Source organism: Buteo buteo, chromosome 5, assembly GCF_964188355.1.
Source record: "Buteo buteo chromosome 5, bButBut1.hap1.1, whole genome shotgun sequence".
NCBI classification, from domain to species: Eukaryota; Metazoa; Chordata; class Aves; order Accipitriformes; family Accipitridae; genus Buteo; species Buteo buteo.
Genome location: NC_134175.1, coordinates 34,753,201 through 34,778,594, shown reverse-complemented (window position 1 = coordinate 34,778,594; position 25,394 = coordinate 34,753,201). Strand labels below are relative to the sequence as shown.

At 40.1% G+C, this 25,394-nt stretch overlaps 1 protein-coding gene across 3 annotated transcripts in view; it reads right to left on the bottom strand.

The window, feature by feature from the left end:
* Window positions 1-20,288, bottom strand: part of IFIH1 (interferon induced with helicase C domain 1) — a 33,828-nt gene extending 13,540 nt beyond the window's left edge. For 2 of the 3 annotated variants that reach the window (XM_075028564.1, XM_075028567.1), the window contains exons 1-7: window positions 19,786-20,288; window positions 17,844-18,000; window positions 15,409-15,585; window positions 9,496-9,576; window positions 5,846-6,066; window positions 4,781-4,991; window positions 1,477-1,694 (exon numbers count right to left, since the gene is read on the bottom strand). In XM_075028564.1, the coding sequence (XP_074884665.1) occupies window positions 1,477-1,694; window positions 4,781-4,991; window positions 5,846-6,066; window positions 9,496-9,576; window positions 15,409-15,585; window positions 17,844-18,000; window positions 19,786-20,235 (1,515 nt within the window). In that variant the 5' untranslated portion in view covers window positions 20,236-20,288. The remainder of the gene's footprint in view (window positions 1-1,476; window positions 1,695-4,780; window positions 4,992-5,845; window positions 6,067-9,495; window positions 9,577-15,408; window positions 15,586-17,843; window positions 18,001-19,785) is intronic. The other variant, XM_075028566.1, reaches the window with a different exon arrangement.
* Between the last annotated feature and the right edge of the window lie 5,106 nt (window positions 20,289-25,394).

Genomic DNA, 25,394 nt, shown 5'->3' with positions numbered 1-25,394 from the left:
AAACTGAATGCAACAGAGCTTCTCATTTAGATATTGGGTTTTATATAACTTTATTTTCTTCCTACAAAAATTGGATACAGACACTATCAGCATAAGAAAGGCCAAGTCTTTGAAAAGCATTTGAAAAGCTAAACAAGTTATTTTTAGGCCAGAAGTGATCCTTGCACTCAGGAAAAAACTTGTAGATCAGCCTGCAAAACCGGTATTTTGAGAAGGAAAATATACCATCAATACTTTGGAAGAGTAGATTTTGGAGCACAAAACAAATAAACAAAAACAATGGTGAAACAGAAAAAAAGAAAATAAATGTTAGGGAATAATTATAAAAGTAAGAGCTGGTCATGAGAGTAGAAAGTAGTTTGAAATTATCTTTCGTGGAACAGGAAGAAAAAGACAAAATTTCTGTGCTAACTGCACAACTGAACTGGACTTTTCTGCTTTTGATCTCTTCCGAGAAGAATATATGTACATTTCTGTCACTAAGTCTAAAGTAATAAGGGAAAACCTTAAAATTTTTATGAGCAGAGAAAACAGGAAAGGAAGTCTGGCAGGCAACCTTTTTAATGTCTTCAGCAGTAGTTATCTATTTGAGCTTGCATATTTGGATTACATTTCTTTAGATACAAAATCCAGCATCCTATCATTAAGATTTCAGAGCTGATGAAAAGGAATTCTCTGCTTTTTCCATTGCCAGAAAGTTTTTTGTCTTAAAATTCCTCGCAATTCTATCTACTTCAATCAGCATAAAAGCTTTTTGCAGGCCTCACCTATTCAATATTACAGTCTGTTCTTGTGCAATTTGCTAGTCAGGAGTTTTCACTCGAGTACTGGGCTAAATTCTACTTTTGTATTACTAATGTAAATCCATGGAATTTCAAGTAAAACAGAGGGTTTTTAAATATAGAATTTAACCAATTATCTCCAGTCAGGTGTTTATGCAACACTCCCCTCTCAATGAGTAAGTCTAACAGCTTACATTTGTAAGCTACCTGTACCTCATAAGTGGTTTCTGCTGGTTTAAGTATTGCACTTTGTTTTTCACTTTCTTGGATCCACACAAAAGCCCAGCTTAGTCACTCTAGAAATACAGATATAAAGTACTGTGATCTCTCTAGGATTTAGGAATACACAGTGAACTCTAATCCATCAATGGAAAAATAAGACTTTTATTAACTATAAAACCTCACTATTTTGTGGATTTCTTGCTTCTGATCTTAAGAATTTTTTTCAAGTGAGGCAATCTTTTAAATTCCCTTTTCAGTAATCCTACTTCCCTGTAAAGTAACCTTTACTTGTACATGGATTTCCATTGATTTGTAGTGGGTCAATTTGCTGAACGGCTGTGAGCTGAACTCCCATGTACACATGAAAAAAAACCAAACAGGTTATATATTTGGAGCCTAACACTGACTTTAAAAGTTTTACTTGAACAAGACAATATACCTTTGATGGTTTGCAAGTGTGAGGGCTACTTACTTTCAGAATATGTTCTTCAGCTTTTGAGTAGGATGTTGCACCTCCTACACCAGGTGAGGCTGTAAGTCCCAGAATCTGAGGCTGTGGGATCAGTGGTTTGTTTTCTTTTGCCAGCTTCCTGTTCTTCATCTTTTCTTTTAAGTAACGTCGCATTATATTGTTGTAGACACCTTCCTTTTGAGTGTGATGACACTCATCGATAATGATGAGTGAAAAATCTGGAAAAAAAAAAAAGGACCCCTAAAATTATTAATTTTCTTTCAACTGTAGAATTTATGTGACTAAAACTACTTACAGGTAAGGACACTGTTGAAGAGAACCCATCAGTTTGTCTGAGCCCTAACGTACTGGGAAATTTGTAGTGCTGGAGGAAGGCGTGGATGAAAGCTGTATATATTTAATGGACTTTGCAATCTTTGCTGCAGTCTTGATGTGTCAAGTAGTTTTACATTTCACGTAACATAAAAAGCTTTTCTATTTTTGCAAAACCAGTCTGATGGTATAAAGAATTTCAGAGAGGTATTTTTAATAAGCAGCGGTAAGAACATATCATAGTTTAACTCAATCCTATCTTTTCTATCCATAACTGTATCTGACAAACTATATATTGTTTGTTTCTGAGAAGATACAGAAAATGTTAGAAGCCTTTCAGACATTCTAGAAAGGCCTGTGCTGATCAAAATATACTTCCATTTTATAGCAACACAGAGATTTCCTCCCTATTCCTGTCCAATTAAAAGATTTGTATTACTTTATGGATGTGTCATTGGAAAGAATAAACAGATGGTGGGAGCAGTACCAATCATCCCTCTTTTGTGGCGGAGGAAAGCGATGAAGATTCAGACAGGTATTATGTGCTTTTTAGTCAGATCATATTTACATGCAACAAGTAAAGTACTATACAATAAGGAAAATTAAGATTATTTTTTGTTCTAAATTTCTCAAACATAGAAAACATCTATTGGCATATGCAGCCAGTGACATATATTTCAAGGTTGTGATTTGAAAGACTTATGAACATTTCTCTGTTTCTTTAACAGCAAAACTGGTTTACGGAGCTCCAGCTCTTCCTGGAGCTGGCCACTAACTCTCTAATTCGACATTGTTTCCTACAATTGGACAAATGTTTGTGGAAATGACTGTAAAGCAGATTACTGAAATGATCAGGGTGAAACTCTTTTTTTCCTTCTTTTTTTTTTTAACCTGGACAATTCCATGGTCTTGTTTACACATTAGCTTGCTCAAATTCTTGCATCACTACAAATGAGTTTGCAAGAACTGACAGCAGAAGCTGGAAACTAACACAGAGCTAGAACATTCTCAGCTGGCCTTTCTGCCAGAGAATGTATCATGTAATTTTGTCTTTGAAGAACCTAAAGAAAGGAGGAGACTGAACAAGGGAAATTTTATTTAAAGGCTAAACCAAAGCCTACCACTAGGAAAGCAAACCAGTGCTCCATGTCACTAGGGAAATCTGATTGTCTTCACACAAGTGGTTCAGGAAGCCAGTTTGGACTGATATGGTTTCAAACCTAAATTTCTCTTTATTTCTAAGACTTCTACGCACTGCAAAGCTTCAGAAGCAGTGCTGGCAGTTTCTCAGTTATTTTGCCAACATGAAATTACTCCCTTTGATTTTGAACATCATCTCTGTAATGCATACTCCTATCATTACTCAGGAAGAACCTAACGCACCAGAAGAGATATGCTTCTACTAAGGAAGCGATACACAGCTTTTAGAAAGTCCACGCAGTGACTTCAGCCCTTTGTAAAGAAGGTAAACATTTGGTAAAACACAATTAAGAGACTCCCCTCCATTTCACTGAGGCTGGAATTCCATGTTACATGTATGCAGACCCCCGTGGAAACAGATGAAAAATGTATGAACAGAAATTAGGAATAAAAAAACTTATAACTAATTAGGATGGTTCATATAGGCTGTGAGTAAACCAAGGCATAGCTGTAAAAATGGAGCTGGCTCTGTTCAGGCTTGTTTGGCTTTGGTCCAGTTGAACTTACTAGCACAGGTGTAATAGCAAGGAAACACGTCCCTGTTTGCAGGGCCACCTCAGTTCTGGAAAAAAACCCAGCTCCTTATGAAGGAAACTTTGCAAGGTGTGAAACCTATTCAACAAAACACTTCATTACACAAGCTGGTTGGGACTCAGTCCAGTTCTAATGAGGTCAGCAGTTCCCATAGAAATGTTCAGGTGCCTCTATATGGCATTCCCAAATAATTCAGGTTTGGGAAGGTTTATTAACTTAGGTGCAGTAGAAAGGAAATAAGTATCAGAAAATCTCTGGTACTCTGCCTAGGTTAATAAAAAGGCATTCTGAAGGAAGGGAAGCAATTCTTAAGTACCCAAGTGGCTCTGCAGGAGTTAGTTTGGATCAAGCAGTACTCCAGTCAGCACTAGGCACTGATAGACACAGACTGACCACTCAGGTTTCTCTGCTGTCTCTGTAACACCCAGATAAGTCCTTCTTTTATCTCAGATCCATTATTTTGAATATCGTAGCTCTCCCCTCAGCTACATCCTCCCCCACCTAAACAAGAGTTGACTGCATGCAGATAGAGGGAGAAGTTAACATCTCACTGAGGAGGGTCACTGTAGCACAAATCCTGGAGCTGATGTCATGGGTTGTTCCATTATTTGTGTGTCACTGGCAGATAATTCCATTTCCTGTCTGATCTCCCATAGATATCTGCCACTTTAGTATTCTGGGCAAACAATTGGGCAAACCTCATCTCATCTTGTATCTTTTGTTTTCTTCAACTTCCTTCATCTGTTGTATAAGACCATTATATCTGCCAAGCCCAGTGAGATAGTTATAAGTAACCGTATCTCTGTACGTTAGCAAAACTGTAAGAGTTTAAATACAACTTTTATAACAGATTGGCTTTTATCTTGTGTTCCATTGTATTTCTCAAACTACCAACTACATCTGAGTTATAATTTTTTTTCTCACCCTGTTTATGGCTTCTATGTGATATAACTCAATGCTCTACCAAGCTTGGAAAGTGGAACCGATACAGCTGCATTTGCACAAAGTTATGCTTGAGCTAGATAAAATAGCAAGCACAACAAATATTTAATACAAATGAACTGTAAGAGTCTAATTTGGCTTGAAAAAACTGATGCTCATTAACTAAGATCTCTAACTAACTCTCAGCTTGCATTTATAAAACCAGCCAACTGAAAAAACATTAACTACTGAATGTGGCACATTTTTACTCTGCAATTTTCCAGAATAGAGACATACTTTTAGGCCTTCTGTAAAAATTTCAGAATTAAAAACTTGCCTGATAACTGGACACCTTCTTCATCTTCTTTGGCTGCATTTAACAATGAATTCTCAAGGATCTGTGCTGTACTGATGATGACATCATTTCTTCTGACAACTTCAGGAAATGAGATTTTCAGCTGAGAATCGCCACTTAAACCAATAACCTGATACCAACGCTTCAGGAATGGATTAAACTCCTTTCGTAAATGCTGCTCTACCAATGGTACCTGAATAAAAGTTTCCAAAGAATTTAAACCAGAGCATACGTAGGATTAAAAATACATGCCTGTTTGCCAGGAATGTTGTTAGGTGAACGTACACTGTGCAAAATATAATCCTTTAAAAAAGCAAACATCCTCTTAGTCACTTCAGGGTAGGATTAAAAAAAACCCACCAAATGCAAAAAACCAAAACCAAGCATTAAAAATTTCCAAACCAACCCCTCCCCTCCAACGGCTCCTATGAAACCTTTTTGTCCCAAGAACTTTGGCTTAACTGTGCCTTAGAAAGAATGAACAAACCATGCATGCTCTGGCTCTTTAACTGAGCTTAAAACATGGTGTCAATTTTATTCTTATAGGAGGATATGGATATCTTTTATTATTTTAATAAAATTCTTAAATGTATTTCTATATTTTAATATTACAATACAAGATTACTTTATATTATATGTGCTAAAATTAACTGTAAAAATTACAGCAATTATCAGAAAATCTGACAGAATATTCCCTAACTACTGTGAGACTCATTAGGTGGCCTTCATTACCAAATCCAAACACAGAACGTGAAAAATATTTTTGTTTTTTAAAATATGATTTTAGTTTGATTCTCTTTAGCATGAAATTAATTTTTTCCAATAATCTGGTTATTAGGGGACATCTAAATTTGCACTTGCACTGGGGTAAACTAAATTGCACCATGATGATGGTGCAATGGAGATGACAGTCTAGAGCTGTATGCCTTTAAACATAGCTACATCTGGAGAAGCTGAGAAATGTGTTTATATTCATTTTACAAGTTCTGTATCAACAGTGCATGAGGTTTGAAAAATACTGTTTTTTAAAAAAATGGACCAACATACCTTATTAACAAGTACTATAACTTTTCCGGGCTCTGATGCTCTTTTCTTCTTATCCAAATGATCTTTGGTAATGTAAACAGCTACTCTGGTTTTACCACTGCCTGTAGGGAGACATATTATAATATTCTCCCCATTCAGTGCTGGCTTTGCAACTTCCATCTGGTAATCTCTCAGGATCAGATCTGGCTCAGGTGAAGCTCTGCTCTCCATTTCATCTTCATCTAAGGGTACAAAGAAATATAAGTATCAAACAGGAGGCACAGAATATTTATCAGAATATTGAACAAATGTCAAAGGAAAAAATATTAATTTACTATCAGAAGCATCTTCTGAATAAATAGAAACAGGGCATATTAGCCCAGGTAATGCTGCTCTGTGGACCTGTCCAACTCTGGATCACAACTGCTTACATGCAGTCACCAACCAGGTTAGGTGGAATAAGCCACTGTATGTCTTCACCCATCTATGTTGACATGACTATTACTATGTATGAATTCAAATGATACAGTTCAGTAGCACTAGGACCAGCAAAGGTTGTGTTCAGAGCTGCAGTATTTATAATCTAGCCAATCTTATGTGACGTTCTCTTTCATCAGCACTCAAATTTATTTGGTTGCAAGTGAGCTACCGTTTTAAATACTTCCCAAAGGATGAAAAAAAGGATGGAGCCATAGAAAGAAAAAGAGATAGGGACCACTTAAAAAATGATGGAGGGGGCTATAAAGTATATAGATCAAATAGATAAGAAAATGCAATTACCCATACAAGATAGATCTAACTGCAGAATGTATCACACCTATTCATGGTAGACTGCGCTGCTTCCAGACTGACTCATACATAATGCAATTGAGCTGTTCACTAAAAAGCCATACACATTTGCCACCTGAAGGCCAAAACCTTCCATCTATCATATAAAATGCAATGGCAGAGAGTTCAGATCTATGGCTCACAGATTCACATTCAAAATTTAAAAGTGGGAAAATGCTGTTGCATTATTTCAGGCAGTAAGAAAAGCAAATCAAGTCTCTTGAGTTTACATATATTTGGGAAGTCAGAAATTATATATATTAATATCAGAAGGATTTATTTCAGTGGAATTTTGGGCTTTTTTTTTTTTTCCTACAGGTATGTTTAAATCACCCTTCAAGTATTAACTGTTCTCAGTGAAGAAAAGGCACAAACTCATTCTACTAGACTAAAAATGAGGGAAAAAACCCTGTAGTTTTACTTCCTGATGATATCATTAAATGAAGAATCATGAGGATTTTATTATCACTGACACGTTACACACAAAATAAGTGTATTTTTCTAGTATCCCTGATTCCATTAAATAAAATTAAACTAACAAAAAGTAATGAAGCTTGATAAAATACTGCTGATGGAAACATCCAAATGCCATTCTTAAGTGTTTTTCGCTTGTTTTGCCTTTTAGTGTGAGTGCAGTACTACCTGGAACACAGGGAAATTCACACCAGAGAGTACTTGCTGTTACTTATCTGACTTCTACTACTCTCTTTTGAGGAAGAACGTTGTTTGCTTTCTGGTTGGCTAAATTCAATAGTTCAATCATATTGAAACTAGCACTTTATCACCCATCTGTTTGGTTAAATTTCAGTTCCTTAACATCCTCAATTAACTGTCCAGGCCTAAAAAATATTTAACTTGGCTCTCTCATACCTTCCTCAGCCCCTGTTTAGATAAAGCCTAATACAGGAATCTTTTCACAGGATATGATTCCATTAAAGAATTTTCATCATGCACAGTATAACTTCAGGGAAGTTGTCTGCCTTTGTACAAGGCTCATGAATCATTGCTCTGGGCTAAAAGAAACGTGGTAATTATTCTTCTATTGTCCTAATTCCACCATTTTTCTTAAATGTAAAATGATCCTTGCACAGAAAACTGCGACTAAATCCACATGATTCTTTGCATTAAAATTAAAGTCATATCAGTGCATTAAGACACTACCCAAACACCTCTGTTAATACAACAGCCTTACTGCAAAATTTCAAATTATAAAAGCCAAAAGATCACAAAGTCCATCTGTATCTCCTTAGCTTTTTTTCTCATAGTTGCTCTCACTGAGTTTACTAGGCATGATTAAAAAGCACAAATGTTTTTAAAAACATTGTAACTAGTTGTTTTAAAGCCCACATGAAAACAGATCATATGACAAGTAAACATTGGGAAAAAACATCTATTCTGCATTCTTCACATAACTGTAGTGATTTATTTTTTTCTGCTGGACTACCAGACACAGCTAATGCCCAATTTACTTAATGGGAGATTTTTCAGGAATCTTAAAGGATCAGGCCATATATTTATATGTGCTGCCACATACCAGCAGCCTGTATCAGCCTCACCAACTGATATAATGTGACTGTCCACATAGCAGAGAAGTTTCTGTGCCCAGACATTTCACATGACACAGTGAGGAAAAAAATACAATGTGACTGATGAGTCACCTCAGTTGATGCAGAAGTGCAAAGTATATTCTTCAGAGTCAGCAATACATAGACTAAAATCCTAGCTATAGGGCAGCAATTTAGACCTAAGCTATCCTGAATTTTTTGTGTACTTATAAAATACATGGATTTTAATATTTTAAAAGCTTGAAACTATTTTAAAGTGTTTATAGTAAATACTTTGCAGGCATATGACATATAACATTTACATTGACTTTACTGATCTAATACTAGCTTTATTAGGCAGAGCTGGCCTGAAAGGTACCCAGATTGTTTCTAGCCCTTGTACAAGACACAGTCCCAGCACAAACTTTATAAAGGCTAGATTCCAAAATGTAACTTGTTCTTCTAGAATTCTGTGTAGGTAAACACAGGCTGTTCACCATGGTGGAGAGCTGGAAATTCGTTCTGCCTGAGGTCTAAGATTAAAAAAAAGAAGGAAAAAAAAAAGGGATGTCTTTTACAACAGCAGTGTTTAACTGGGCTCAGAGTATATACATAGAAAGTTCGTATCTGTCGGCAAAGTATTATGTAAACACAGTCCAATATTTAGTTTAAAACTATATTTTGAACTTGCACATATGTTTAAATGTGAGATTTGCAAAGGTCTTCAGATAGTAACCTCCATTGATTATGTTGCTTTTACAAATAGGGCTACTAAATTACTTCAGTCCAAAGTGGATCTTCATTACTGTTCTGCAGGTACCCTGGAAATGCTTCTCCTCACCCTTAGATGCCTCTAAAGCATGTCCTATTCCCTCTCACCCTATGCATGGGCCAGACACAATCTAGCTCCTCTCTGGGAGCAAAAGAAGGACATATATGTGGCAGCATTATAAATATTTGTACAGGTGACTGCACTGGATGACTTCAGAAAGTCCCTTCCAGCCTATGTGTGATGCAGAATGATAGAATCACATCACGGACCATTTTGTATGATGATGATGTCTAGAGACCTATTCAGACAATCTCAGTAAATCAACTCTTTTGGGGCAGGGACTTAAGTACAGACCTATAAAAATGTCATCTGTTTTCCAACAAAGTAAGAGGAATTCTGGCACCTAAATATTGTGCACTAGAGTTCACAGTGAAAGCCTTCCATTGATTTTTGTTCTAGACCATTCACAGAGTGCTGACCCTCCAGAGCTTATTTTGCAATTACTAAATAACAGAAGGGAAACACACCTGAATCACTGGTTGTGCAGCTCTGTCCTAGGTTTTCATTCATGTTACTGACACTTCTATCTCCTGTGAAGACATCTGACTCTAAATGAAAAACACAAACAAATGTAGTATAGTATATTTGCTATACGAATATAAATAGCAAAAGCATATTGTTTTCTCTCTCGCTAAGTTGTTAAAATAGGCTAGACAAATGTCTGGCAGGGGTGGCTGAGGTACAATTTCCTTTATTAAACTTCTTCTTAGATAAAGAAAAAACTGTGAGCAATATAATTCATTTTCTTAAGGGAGAAAATATGGAGTGGAAGATGAAAGTCCAAAACATAGCAGAGATAAGCAATGTGGGTCACGATTTATTGTTGTCAGGCATGTATGCTCTGTTTGCTTGAAAGCAAGGGTCCAGACATAACTGCCTGCATGATCCCCTCTAGTCCTATTTTACTGTATCTTTTCAGAGGGGTGAGAGCCGAAAAAAAAGAAAGAAAAACATGTTGGTCTACTGGATACACAGCGCTGTTAGCAAACTGAAGACATTCTCTTTTACTCCCTGTAAGCCATGTGAGTTATATCTGTAGCAGAAAAAAATCAAAACCTGAACTGTGATTTTTTTTTTTTTTTTTTGAAAAAGGGCTTCTTCATGTAACACGAAAAGAGTAAACCATAGTTCCCAGGTAAATAAAAGCAGAGAGGGATTATTAAATCTTCCAAACTGTTTGCAAGTAAAAGCAGAGACCAACAATCCTGTTGCACCCAATAGAAGATTTGGACCCTGCCACAGAAATCTGGCAAGTTTACTGTAGATATTCTCATGTTAAGCTCTCCCTCTGCTGGGCAATCAATGTATTACACTGACTGTTTTTACAGTCACAAGTGTAATTTATATAGCTAGATTTTGCAAAACTCAGCCCTTTTAATATCTAAACAGATACACAGTTTTTCTGGAAAAATCTGCTGCAAACAGCCTCACCCTGCACTGTCAGCTTACCTGCGGCACTCTGCAACTAAGCTCACGGTGTGTGTAAGAAATCAGTCAGAATAATAGTGTTGACCTAAGTTTTGCTTAATTAGCTACTGAACTTGTCCTATCAAGTTTTTCATAGTTTTTTTCCAGTGAATATCCCATTATGGTCCATATCCATATTGTCCCCAACAAATAATTCATGAAGCAAAATAGATGCTGTGAATGAGAGTTTAGAACTGAATGGAAGTTAGTGTCTTAGAATGGTACTCCTGAAATATACACTACAAAATCTTGGTAAGTGGGGTGGAAATTAAATCTACTCTGCATTCAGTAAAAATATGAAGCTTTGACTTCCCTTTATGCAAGTTTTGCTCTCCTTGAAAGATGAATGAATGACAGAACTATTCTGCTATTTCACAGAACGAGTATAATACAGACAATTGAAATGAAGCTACTTTAGCTACCACTAGGAGTCAGATATTTGTTTAAGTCTTTACTTTTAGTTTTTCTAAGATAACCATGGAAAGTGATGCAAACATCTGTCTTGCTGTCCTACAGTCTTCATAATTTCTACCATGCAGACCTCAAATTCTGATCCAGCTATGAATCAACACCATCTGTAGGAAGTGTTAAGATGGGCAAGGGCACTAAAGACTTTAAGTGCCTAAATTAAAAGCCTAGTCTCCTAGAAATCAATGCAATCAACAGAAGGGCACTTACTTAAAAAATATATTCACAGCAGAAGCCTAATTTATATAAAATTTCCCTATCATTATATAATAGCATGCCTTTAATATCATATTAAAAGACAACAATGCCCTGAAAAAAGAAGAAAACCTCACCAGTTATAATCTGTGTTCAAAGACCTGTGACAAACTATTAAGTAGCATTAGTGGAAATTCCAGCTATGAAGATGACACTGCTATCTCTCGTTTTCACTTTCTAGGAATCCATGCTGATAGGAAAGAGAGAACAAAATTAAAATTCTATGTATCTATTCCATGTGGTCTCCCATCTAAAATGGCCTAGTGAAAGATGTATATGCAGCAGAGAATATGCATTTGCAAAGTGTTCTGTACATAACTATCTGAATTACAATGTGCAGTATGTATTACATATGAATCTCTCAACAGAAAACGTCAGTGGTGGAGTGAAATGCAAAATACTTGTCTTCCAAACAAAAGGTTGTCCTGGTTTCAGCTGGGACAGAGTTAATTTTCCTTCTAGTAGCTGGTATGGTGTTATGTTTTGGATTTAGTATGAGAATAATGTTGATAACACACTGATGTTTTCAGTGGTTGCTAAGTAGTGTTTATAATAAGTTAAGGATTTTTCAGCTTCTCATGCCCAGCCAGCAAGAAGGTTGGAGGGGCACAAGAAGTTGGCAAGGGACACAGCCAGGGCAGCTGACCCAAACTGGCTAAGGGGATATTCCATACCATGTGATGTCATGTCTAGTATATAAACTGGGAGGAGTGGGGCTGGGGGGATATCGCTGCTTGGGAACTAACTGGGCATTGGTTGGGGAATGGTGAGCAATCGCATTGTGTATCACTTGTTTTGTATTTTCCAATCCTTTTGTTGTTATTATTGTTATTTTATTATTGCTACTATTACCATTATTAGTTTCTTACTTTCTGTTCTATTAAACTGTCCTTATCTCAACCCACAACTTTTACCTTTTTTTTTTTTTTCTTCCCAATTCTCTCTCCCATCCCACTGGGTGGGTGGGGGGGGGGAAGTGAGTGAGCGGCTGCATGGTGCTTAGTTGCTGGTGAGGATTAAACCATGACAAAGGTGAATAATGTTCTCCTTTTTCAAACATGGCAACTTTCTTGAATTATTTAAAAATAAAAACAGTAAGCCTTTCCAAAACAATGAAGTTAAAAGAGTTGATATTCTATAGCTGTTTTCACCACTTTCACTAGTCTTTCCTTACAGTGCTACTTGCACATTGTAATGCAGCATATTCCACAGAAAGATTTTCAGTCACTTTGCACTGACTAGTAAGTATAAAGACAATGGAATGCAATTAAAAAAAAATGGATCTAGGAAACATTAGTTTAAAAAGTCTTTCTTTCCTGTCCTGTGCTACATTATGTCATAGAGTAAGTTTCAAACATCGGAAAATATATATGAAAGACCAAAATATAAACAGGCTATTAAAATTGGTCCTACTTTCAAATTAATGGGCAGTTTTTCTAACCTAAAGCATTAAGGGCCATTTTGTGAGATATTATTGAAATCTCCAGTTAATTACAGTGTAATTATTTGTTCCAGTCAAGTTGGTTTTTTTTATGAAACCAGCCTTGAAAAACAGAGCTGCTATTTAAATTGTTGTTTATACAGGTAACTGTAGCCTTAATCCAAGTGTTTCACTTCTGACCTTGCAAACTTATGGCTTTTGTGTTGTTTTTTGTGTGTGCAGTTTCTCATCTGTGTTTTTGCATGCACAATTTCTCTTCAGTTTTCTCTTAGGCTAAATGATCTATTTCTACTTTGTCTTTATGACCCTACTGCCCTCATATACCTTCTGACTCCCTCTGTTTCAGCTACTCCAAAAAAAGGGTCAAAGGAGGGAGGCTTTAGATACAATGCAAATTGCAGTAATTTCAAGTGACTTGAAAAAGCTTTTTTCTCCTTGAAATTTGTCCTCAATATATGAAGGAACGGTGGGAGTGTACTGCAAAACTGACAATACTTGACAGCATCAAATTGCAAATTAAGTGGGTTCCCAGCCTACTTGGAAGTAGAGTCTGGGCTCCAGTTGTATTTTCAGCTGCCTTGTCTAAAAATAACAGTCTTATGAGATCATGAGAAATGATGGAAATGGAAAAAGACTTGAGTTCGGGTAAGTCTGTGTGTACAAGTGCATAGAGATCAAAGCTTCCTGCACTTCAAGATGGCTGAATGTGAGTCAGTGCTTCTACAGCCATCTTCATGCAGCACTGTCTGCTGGCAGCCCTTGCTATGTTGCATCTACACTGCTGGTTTAGCTCTACTCAGAAGTGCGCGTTTACAGTGAATCTGTCAATTGTTCCCACTTATAATACTTTGGTTCATATCACAGAGCTGGTTTGAATCAGAAGAACTCCTGTCAGCTGAAACCAAATGAGATGTGTTCCGGCAACTTGCAGGCACACAGTTCACACCAGATTTAAGGCCATCTGAACCAAACTGCCAGAATTCATGTAGTAGGTACACCCTTAGCACCATTTGACTGAACAGATCCACCCAACTGCACAAACTGCTAATACCCCGTCTATTAATTTCAGTACTGTTCAGTGCTGAGAAGACCATAGTTTTCAGGCCAGAATTAGCTTATGGCAGGCCAGTTAATAGCGAATAGATCTAGTTACCTGTAACCCTCAACCTGACAAGAGTCAAGTAGAAGATCAGGCTAACAGCAGTGAAAACCCACCCTCGGTTGTACCTTCAAGGCTACAATTAAGAGTCTCAGCCTTGCCTTGAAAGGACCCTAAGAGTGAGGATAACTCAGTCTGATCCATTCTGAATCATCATTAAATATCTGGCACCTCTTCTTTATACTGCCAAATTACGTTCTAATCCAGGAAAACCAAGTTGATATTTTTGTTGTAGTTAAGAATTCATTACTTGCTACAAAACATTGTGATATGCTGTTAATATCATGCTAAATGAGAAATAGGCTACTACTGTTGCACACTGAAAGGCTGCAGTTTTCAGAGCCAATTTTTTTTTTTCTTTAAATTTATTCATATTTGATAAAAAAAGAGCAGCCTTAGCCGTCTTACTCCTTTGGCTGAGTAAGCCCACTAAAATAATTTCAGGCATGATTTATCTCAGTTGTAACTATTGTTTGAGCTCCATCTGAACTTGTAACACATATGAATGGTTCCTTAATCATACAGCATATGTTTAAATCATTGGTTCCCAGCTATGTCTGGGAATTGTTGCTGGTAATTGCTGTTGTTCATAATCAGGTCCCCAGGCATGTTTTTAAAAGTGGATCCATATGAACAGGCCACAACAATTTCTAAAAATTTGTACTAAAAAATGTACTTCTGAGCATGTGATGTGACAAAGGTTGTTGGATGCTCTGTAAATATAAATTATTAAAATAAACAGAAAATTTACTTGTTGGACATCGCTAAAGGACTTGCCAAAACCAAAAATGTTTTTCAATATAGAATTACCAACCTTGTAGAAAGAAGTACTTAATACAGCTGCAGTTATAGTGGTACAGAAACATTCCTCTTGATTTAAACTTTGTCAACACTGGGAGGAGTTGTCAATTGTAAACCTAATGTTTTCATTGGATAGTATAAACCTACCATGAACAGGTCTGAAATAAAGTATTCATTTAATAACCTAATATTGTTAATTAAAAATATTAATATGTTTGAAAATTACTCATTTCTTCACACAGTAAATTAAAAAAATAATAATACAAAGTTGTTAAAGTGCTATTTAAGAGGAAAGGAAGATCATTAATGTTTCTTAATTATAAGAAAATCAAGCAGCCCATGGTAGATAAAGCACCATCATTACACCCAGGATACAGAACATGTCTACATGAAGGCTGCACAGTGTGCTACAGGTTTTTGGCCATTTACCTCCTAAACCATGCTGCACTGTGCTAGCGAATTGGTTTCTAAACCAGCTCTTACCTTTCAGATTAATTAGTTCAAGTATGACGACATATTCTTGTCCTAGAGCAACTCTTTGAACGGAACAAATTTGTAGATCTGACCCTTAGAATTGCTATTGCTCTTAATTCATAGGAAGAAATAGAATTTACTGCTTCCAAAAAATTAAGAATTACTTTTTCCATGCATTCCCTTCACCTCAACAGTACCATATGTTCCTGAATTTCTGAGCAAGATGGGAGCTAATGCACCAAGAACGTTCCCTCAGTTACTTGCAGTTACTAAAGTTAACTGGTACCAGCACAAAATACCAGTTAGTGGACATACCTGAAACTACAGAATTCGTTCCAATACATGCTTCCAATACACTGTTCTCACTGCTGAAACTTTCATTCACATTTTCTTGCTGTTTCAAATCCTCCACTACGGCATATCCTGGTTGGCTTGTAACTTCTGTTTCTTCATTTGTACTGTTCTTCATCCCATTTTGTCTATTCTCTGTTCCTAGAAAATAAATAGAAATTCCAAGGCACTATAAAACATTTCATTCCTTTTAGCGTGGAGCACAGAAAACATAGAACTAACTTGTATTTATCATGCTCATAATGGCATAACAAATGGTCTTGGTCTTGACTTAAACATTATAGCTTGGAATTTTGATGTTTTTATAAATATTAAGAAAGTTGTTGGTCATAAATCTCAAATATTTGCAGTCACTATAAAGATCTGAATACTGAATTTGTGGACTAGACCACGTTTCCTACCTTCTCAATTCCATTGGTCCTGTAAGCTCATAAATGGATGTACCTTACAGCAGGACTAGAAAACTTGCCCATAAAATAGAAAACCTGAGAGAGCTTTCACAGAATGTTTTCTTTCCTTCCACTTCTTTGTCTTATTTCAAATAAGGAAATCATTTCCCTTTGACTTCTCTGTTCTTTTATTTTTATTAGACTCATGCAGAACTAGGCATGCTCCAAAGGCAAAAAATGCTGTTCAATAAATTATAAACGTTTTTCACAAAAAACTGCGTAAGACCACATGCCAGGGTTTTCCAGATTTGGAACTAAATTACTCCGCAATTAGAAATTAAATTTAAAGAAATTAATAGATTTAATTTACTTCAAGATTTATTTTTTATAAAGTTCTCAATGTCTGTGTGTAGGTGTCTGCTAATAACAATGTATTTTACTGTAACAAATCACTGAGGATCAACCTGGAGTAATAAAATGAAGCACCACTCTTCTCCTTCCCAGGTACCCAATGAACCTGTTCTTAGTGTTTCTTGTCTATGACCTTTTATCAGTGGATGCTACAACAATCGTACACTTTACATATCTACACATGTACAGGACTGCGTACATGGAAAATTTCTTATCCTCTGGTAAGAGCAACACAATTTACGCTTTACATATTAATCCATACAGTTTCTTTTAGGGCCTGCATTGCTCAAGATTACTGAGAAACTGTGGAATAAATGCATTCATTCAGTATTGCATTAAACAACTGAATTAAACTTAAGTTTTACCCTATATGGTCTGCACTATACTGAAAATTCAGAAATGCAAAGTTTGAAAAGAACTGAAAATAAAAATATGAAAAAAAATTAATAATTTGCATATTTGCTAAATATTTATTACTTTGTTTACCTTACTGACAGCAAAGTAACAAAGACAAGAATTTAAGCCTGACAAAGCTGCAACACAAAATGAAAATTAGGATCACAGTAGCTGACCTCAGCTATTCCCAGCATCTGAACTTCACTCAGAACTATCTTCTGAGCGTCTAACTTGGTTGCCCTTGTCCTGCAGACTGGAACACTCAAAGACCTTTGAACTGCACACTCAAATATGGCAGCTGCTTATCCGTGTCTGGCAGAAGACAGGTTGATTCCTGTCCTCAACTGGAAGAGACACCTTCATGCGCCTTTTATCCCAATCTTAATGCATTGTCCCATATGCAGCAACTAAAAGTACAGAGATATAGTTCTGGTGAGCTCCTGAAGCGAGAAGGCTGAAGCTGCTAAATGGGAAATCTGTTAAAAAAATTTAGTCTTAAAAATCTTATAAAACATATGTGGAGCCCAGTAAAAAATGAGGGATAGACTATTTGGGGGCTGCTTCCTTTTTCATATTTTAGAATCCAGGGGAGCACTGGGATAATTTTACAATATCATAATCATTGTATAGGAATAAAAAGTAGTAGCTGAAAACCTATAGTTCTTTTCATTTCATTTCTGTAAATAATCTCTTTACTAGTTTATTCTGCTACTTATAGTAAATTTTATACAATGTCTTGAGACTTATGACTGTCTTATCCTCAACTGCAGTGTACTTTAAAATGCCGCATATATTTGTAAACCATTCTATAAAGGAAACACTAGCCCTTGTGTTGAAGGAGAAATCCAGGAAATGTTTATTTTGTTTGTTCAAATTAATCTTCAGAATATTTGTTATGAATTATTATAAAAACATCACATTGAAAACCAATGGGTTATAAATGGTAAGGATTCAGTTTAATTACAACTACATACATATTACTGTAATTCTGATATTGCTTAATAAGGATTGTTAGTGTTTAAGAATCTATTGAATAAGCTGTTAAATAACTTGATTTTGAAATTCCCAGATAAGTGAAAGCATTAGTCTCAGTGTCACAGCAAAATCAATACGGTGAGAACCCTGCATTGTTTCTTAATTAACAGTACAAAAAAAGATATATTAAACCCCCACACATTAGTACTAGTGAAATAAGATGATTACCTCCTGTATTTCCGCTTAAATCATCTGCAAGGCCTCCATGTTGGGTTTCACGCAGAGCAATCAAAAAAGGAGAGAACCAATCTTTCTTATGCACTATTCTGCTCAGCAGCTCCCTTGCACCATCTCTGTTCCCACGATTGTCAGTAACAGTGTGGATCTGGTGAAAATAGAAAACAAACCCAATCCTGAGACAGACTTTGAAAATGGTTCAGGTAAGTTAGTAAGAATAGTGTAGGTAGAAGAGCATTTCCCTGTCATCATTAAAACATACTTAAAGATATAAAGTGGGCCCGCCACTCATCAGAAGAGACTCACTGCAGTTTTGTCCAACCTCATGTTTATCCCATATGGTTTCAGGAAGGATATATAAAACCTACAAGACCTGAAATTTAACTGAAGAGACTGGTAGTACTGGACAATGGTTATAATAATAATCGCTATCTAATAATTATTATTGTGGAATAATAACTGGTGTTCACACTGGTTTAGGGACTAGCCAACCTTGATTAAGGAGAAGTGATGTCATACAGCTTACCAGAGCTCAGACTTAATCTGTAACACGGAACATTTCCCTTCCTAAACTCTGGCTTCATCATCTCAATTCCAACTTAAAGATATAATCGCTAAGCCTCTGGAAAGTGGCTATTGTCTTCAAAGAAGCTATGGAAAAGTATCCCCAGGCTTTCATTAGCAGAACTTGACGTGTGATCACATGAGGAACAAGATGACCATCCCAAAAGCAAAGCAGCCCGAGACAGGTGTTCAGTCCTCAGGGGCAATTTTCGAGGCTCAGCAATCACCCATCCCAATATGCAAGAAAATGGGCAGGCATAGCAGCGGGAACTCCTGACTGAGATTGAACACTAAAAGGAAGTGCATGGGAAGTGAGGGTAGGAAGAGGCAAACAAAAAGGAATATAGAAGCACATTAAGAGAGCCTAAGTGCCGTTGGAGTTGAAACTAGCGGGATTGTGATGGGTAATGAAGGGCTTAAGGGAAATAGCAGCAGCAAAAAGATGACCCAGGGGAACATGTGAACCCATTATCAGGAAATGGAGCCATAACCTCCTAAAAGGCCCCTGCCTCTGCCTGCTGTGTTAACCATGCTCAGCTCCCCATCCACTAGGGTACAGCTGGCCCTTACTGCTACCTGACAGTCACCAAACGAAATTACATACAAGATTGTCATTTAACTGAGATGAAACATTAAACTACCTAGAAAGTGGATGGAAAAGCTCAGGGTGCAAATATGATGTAGTTCCACCCTCAGTTTGCCAGTCTTTCCCTTATTGCTATGGCAAGTATTATTTTAATTTCTTCTTCTAACACTGTTTCAGGGTATCCATTTTTGGGGGTTCCAAGTAAGTTGCACACTAGTCCAGGCACGTAAACACTGGCAAATGTTTTCATTAAAGGTTAACACTCTCTCTTTCTTGTCAAACTGGTATTTCTGCTCAGCTTCACTGTCTAGTATGATACTCCTTAGTGAACCTATGGCAAAAAAGGGGAGGGAAGGTCTTGCTTTATTTTAACTCAAGTATTCTCTAGGACTTTACAGGCTATCACTACTTCGGGGTATGGTTCAGGGGCCAGAAGACACTTAGTGATCTTCTGAGCCTAAGGTCTGTGGCAAAATGGTAAGTAACAGTAAAGCCAGCCATACTCTTTCCACTTAGACGGTGGCTTAGCCCAACCCTCCGTTCATGGTATTTTTCTTTCCCCGGTTCTCAGCTGACATCCCACCTGCTGGCCCATTGCCAACAGTCTTCGTCGGCTTACTTGGAGCATCATTTCTCTTCTCCCCCAAGCTTGGGTAGTCCCCTTTCATTTTTGCACTTACAAGGCCATTTCTAGTTGTGGCTTCCCACGTACCCCACAGCTCTCGGGGGTGGCCAGTGTCTGTGGCGCTGCCTGGCGCCTGGCCTGGCAGATGGGCCACTTACCCGATCCAGGTCCTCGTCCTGGAAGATGCCCATCTGCAAGCACTTCTCGGCCACCTGCATGGTCTGCATTTTATCCACCAGCGTGCCGTGGAGCAGCTGCACCAAGTGCACGCAGAGGTCGTGGTCGGCCTCCTCGGCCGGCGAGGGCAGCTGGCTGAGGCTGGGGTTCACGTAGCAGGCGGCCAGGCTGCAGCCGCCGTGCTCCAGCGCCTGCAGGAACTCGTGGAACCAGCCGCACCCGCGGGGCCCCCGCTCCACGGCCCGCAGCAGCTCCTCCGCCCCCTCCACCTCGCCCCGCTGCAGGGCGGCCGCCCGCACCTTCTCCCTCTCCTCCGCGCTCAGCGAGGGAAGCCGGTCCAGCACCGGCTGCACGCGGATGACCTGCTTCAGCCGCGGCCTGAAGCAGGAGATCATGTAGAGGAAGCGCTCGTCTCGGGTCTCCGCTGCCATCGCCGCGCTGCCGGCGCCCGCCGCTCCGGGACGCCTCTGCTGCCCGCTGGAGGACGGCGGTGGGCACGGGGAGGACCGGGGGGGGGGTGCGGGTGTGCCTGCAGGGGCGGCCGGGGTCGCCAGAGGCGGGGGTCCGGCTCGGCGTCAGCGAGAAGCTCGTCCCGCGTCCCCCGTCCCGCTCGGCGCCTCCTAAGGCTGCCGCCCGGCCGGCCCCGCCCCGCTTTATCCCGGCCCCGGCGCCGGTTTCGGTTTCGTTTGCGAGTTCGGTGTGTGGCGGCGCGGCCCTGCCGCGACGCGGCGGCGGCGGGGCGGGGGGGGCCGCGCCCGGCTCCCGGCGGGAAGGGCACACGGCTCGGTGTTACTCCTGAATATTTGAAAGGGAACCTTTAACAGGAACCATGAGTTTAAAAAAACAAACACAAACTGAAGTGTATCCTTCACCTTCCAGCTCGTGAGTTTCTCGGGCCGGTCACTAGCGTGTCAGGGTTTCTGTGCTGGTGGCTCTCCAGGCCTGCAGCGAGAGACGTGAGGCACTTCGGCGGTGGTGACCCCAGGTGATGGGAGTGGGCCGCAGTCAATAGCAGGATAAGCCTTTTTTGCAGAACACGGACCCACAAAAGGCCACCTGGGAAGTAAAGCTGACCTGTATATTGTAATGGTTTACTTTGGGTATGTTCTAAGAGATTGTTTTTGTGCTTTTTCTTTTTAGTGTGAAGAATTGCACCTTGCATACAGAGCAGGAGGCTGTGACGCATGCGATAAACTTCCTAGAGGACTTCGTTGGATAGTCTGGGATGTTGGAACAGTCTCTCCCTGAGATGTGGTTTCACCCATATGGTAGATGTCACCGAGCTTCAGAAGCAGGCCTGGTTTCCATTGTGGGCTTTTAGGGAACCTCAGTGTGATTCTGGGGTAAGGCAAAAGATCCTTGACTCAATTAAATGTTTTGTAGCAAAATGATAACTAGAGAGCACCTGAATTACTGTGTTCAGTTTTAGTCCTGGACAGGTCAAGGGAGAGACAGAAAAATTGGAGAGGGTCCAGTGGAGGGCCAGCACCATGCTTACAGGATTGGAGAGCTTGGCATGTATTTGAAGGAACTGGGTTTATTCAGCCCAGAGAAAAGAAGGCTCAGGGGAGATCCAACCACAGTTTTCCAACTCCTCAAAGTTGGATCTCTCTTCACAGGGGTGCACAGGACAAGAGGCAATTGGAACACGTTTCTTCAGGGGAAGTTCTGCCCAGGTGCAAGAAAAATATTTTCCATTGTAAAAAAAATCACACACTGAAATGTATTTCCCAGAGAAGTACTGGGAGTTTCCTCAACAGAAAGATTCAAGACTTGGCTTGACAGGGCCCTTGATTTAAGGCCTTGCTTTTAAAAGGAAGCCAGATATCTCCAGAAGTCCTTTCCTAGCCTAAAATTTCCTGTAATTCAAATTGTGCCCTCAGCTGCTTGTCATGCTGAGATGTGCTACCTCATTCTGCTCTCAGTGGAGCTTCCTTCAGTTAGAGGCTTCTTTTGTAGAACTTAATTGGTTTTACTTTCATTTCACTGTTGTGTGTTCACTCTTATTTCGTCATTACTTTTTTATTACTGCTTTATGCAAGCTTCCTTTGAAAGGTTTCTGAAGAGAGTCTCACTGCTTCCCCCCACACACTACTTTTTCTTCTGTTTTCAGCACCTTATTTGGATGACGCATCAGTCTTTCTTGTAAGGCCTCAGGACCCTGCGGGAGTTACTCCAGTGCAGTGTGTGTAAATACGTTGTTTCTGCGTTTGCTTGGTTTCCCAAGTTGTATATGTAGCAGCGGTAAATCAGGCCCAGTCTATTTATACCACAACAATCCTTTACAGGTTCTAAGAGTCTGCAGACATTAAAAGGACACTTGTGACTTCCAGAGGGGAAAAAAAATAATAATCAATGCTACTTGGTTATTCCAGCTACTGCTAGGTTGCACAGATGATGGCTGTGCTCCTACTCTGTCCATTGATGATACAAATATCGCGACTCTTGCTCTCGTCTAGCTAGATGCCTATGCTCCTCATAAACTCAGTGATTTTCGAGGCCTTCGTCCCTTCCAGGTGTGACTGAAGTTAGTCACTGGGCTGATAACCCGGGGCAGGAGAGGGGCACAGGGCCTTCCCCCCCGGGGGGAGCTAGGCAGAGAACCTGCGCGGTGCCAGCTCCGCTACAGACGTACCGCCCCCCCTCCCCGCACGGCCAAAGACCCCGCGGGCAGCTGGGGAGGGGGCTCAGACGCAAAGGCCGAAGCGCAGGCAGAGGTAGCGCAGGCGCTCCAACGCCTCCCGGAGCTACATTTAGGGGCTCCTGCTGCCAGAAGGACGCCGCCCGCCGCTCCAGGGGCCGGAAGCGACGGACGCGCCTCAGGCAGCGCGCCGGAAACGCCCGGCCGGCACCGCGCACGCGTCCTCTCCCCCTCCCGCCCTCAACGGCCGCTGTGGGCTGGCGGGCCCGGCCGGTGGGCGGGGCTTCGGCTGGCCAATAGCAGGGGCCTCCTGCGTGTCCGCCGCAGCCTCCCGTCTTCGCGCTCGGCGGGGCGGCCGCCGTCGTCGCCGTGCGGCTCCGGTGAGGGCCGGGGGCGAGTGGCAGGGAGCGCTCCGGCCGCCCTTCTCTGCCGCGCCCGGGGGCCGGCTGGGCTGCGGTGGAGGCGGCAAGGGCTTCCTCCCGGCGCTGGCTGCGGGACCGGGCTGCTCACCCGCCGGAGCGGTCGAGGCGGGGATACCTGAGGGGAGGCGGCCGGCCGGCCCGTGCCGTCTGTGGTGGGGCAGGTGCCGTGTAACGAATAATCCCGGCACGGGCGGAGCGGGGGGCCCCGGGGGGACCGGGGCCACTGCCCGCGTACTGCCCGGGTCCTGGAGCGCAGCTTTGGGGCGGTCATTGCCCTTACGGAGAGAAACTTGGGTCGCGTTTGGCGTTTCTTGTGCCTGGCGGTGGGGCTGCAGCCGTCGTGGAAACTACGCTGTCTTTTGTAAAAATAACGTTCCAGGACGGGCTGATGGCACAGCCGGGAACGGTAGCAGTAGTTGTTAGGAAATGTGGAAGCGCTTACAACAGCTACAGCAGAAGGAGAAATGTCTAAGAATTGGATGCTCTTTGGGTTACATGTCCTTGAGCAAAAGGAAGCCTGCTCGAGTTGCTGCGTAAGAGATGAAAATATTTTTCTAAATTGTCTAGCTACTCAGTATAAGTACAGTCACTACAGAGGCTTCTTATTTAGCTTGGTGACACCAGTGTTCAGTAGCTTCCATATTGCTTAAACAAACCGGACCTTTGTGTGCTTCTCCTTTGTTGTTAGTTAAAATTAAATATCGATACTGTGTATTTGGGGATCCTAAAATCTCTTCTGTTCCTTTGAAATTGCCTTGTAGTGCTATAGCTGAAAATTATTCTTCTAACAAACTGGCACAGATGATACTAGTGGCAGTGATGGCTTATTGGGCTTTGCTTCTTTCAGGACTACAAATCTGAGACTGCTTCTGCAATATAACAAGATACTTTTTTGTACGTGATCTGCAGGAGCCATTTGCAGCTGTGCTAAGGAGTAACACAGGCAACTTGGGACAAGAACCATGCCTCTTTCTGTTTTCCCAAAGACTTGCTGATCTAACTAGGTCAGTGTTGTGTTTATTTTTACAAGGCCATGGGTTTTGTGTTCTGTCACATTCTTGTTAGTTGCTGTTACTCCAAAGTTCCTCACAGGTGATGGTGTGGCGTGACAAGCCTTGTGTTATTTTATTTGATAAACTTCAACTGTGTGATTGTATTTTATTTTGCTTAGTGACTTAAATGCTTACATAAAACATCCTGGGTTTAAATATAGGTAAATTAAGCTTTACTTTGCTGTTGTAAGTAAGGGCAACATATCAGTGCAGTAAAATACGTAAGCTGCTCAGCCTGAAGAAGGGAACCCCGGCCACCTGTTGTGGTATCTGCATAAAAAGAAAGTACTTTGAAATCCTGGCATAGATAAGTGACTGAATAAACAGTTAAACACTGAAAAGGAGAGACTGAGCCAATAGCAAATGCAGGGAAAATGAGATGATTAGCACTTAATGTTCAGAACTGCATTTTTAAAAAAAAGTAGAGTATCTAAAACAATGACTGCAATGTCCTGTAAACGGTATCACTAATGCCCTTAAGGTATCTGTTGAAAAACAAAACCACCTCCACCCCCAAGCTGCCAAAGCAAACCAAAACCTAGCAGTATAATAGTAACTTCCGTTTTTTTCTTGGAAAGCCTCTTTGGTAATGTGGTCAAAGGCATGTGGAACTCTTTCTGGAGTTGTACTCTTCTGTTTTGTCACCAAGTGTTGTCAAAATTCCTTTAAACGGAGGTCATTTAACAATAAATCCAGTTGTAGGACTGAGTCTGAAATTGATTTATTTTTTGAAATGTTGCAACAGGTATTTCTTAATCATACATAAGGTACGTTTTCATTGTAAAATTGAAGTATTTCAGGCTATCAAGGTGAAGATACTGAATTTTTTTTCTCCCCCCCCCCCCCCCCCCCCGCCCCCATCCCAAAGTTTTGCAGTTGTAGATGCCTTGAATGCCAGTGACAATGGGACAGCCAATGCCAGGAGCAGTACCAAATATGCCTCATGGTGCATGCTCTGGATGTTCTGCATATGCTGGTACTTACTCTGCTGCTGCTGACCCCGTGTTGACTTGCTTCAGTGCTGTTGCTGGACAGATAATATAAACAGTATAACTGTATAATCAGCTGTGAATAACAACCCTAGTAAAGTTTTTTTCATGCTTTTTTTCTTCAGTAGAAATATTTTAGCATAATGTTCCCAGTGATAATCATTCCTCTTCAGGTAAAATGTACAGTTTTCAACAACAATTGTAATTATAGTTGACAGTAGAGTTTACAGTACTACAGACTTGATAGACATTTTACTGTTTAATAACATAAAATTAATCAAAATACGTTGGCAGTTCACATTCAGATTCTCACTGCCATCTTGAAATAGTGTTTCTTCTTTAGGTTCGCTGTACCTTATTATACGTGTTAGTGCTGTAATTCTGTATGCAGATAACACAATCTTAAAAGCCAGTTGTGAAACTTTGGAGACTAGGATTTTGTTTAACTTTGTTCTGGACTGCATATGGAACTTGGCTAGGAAAGTA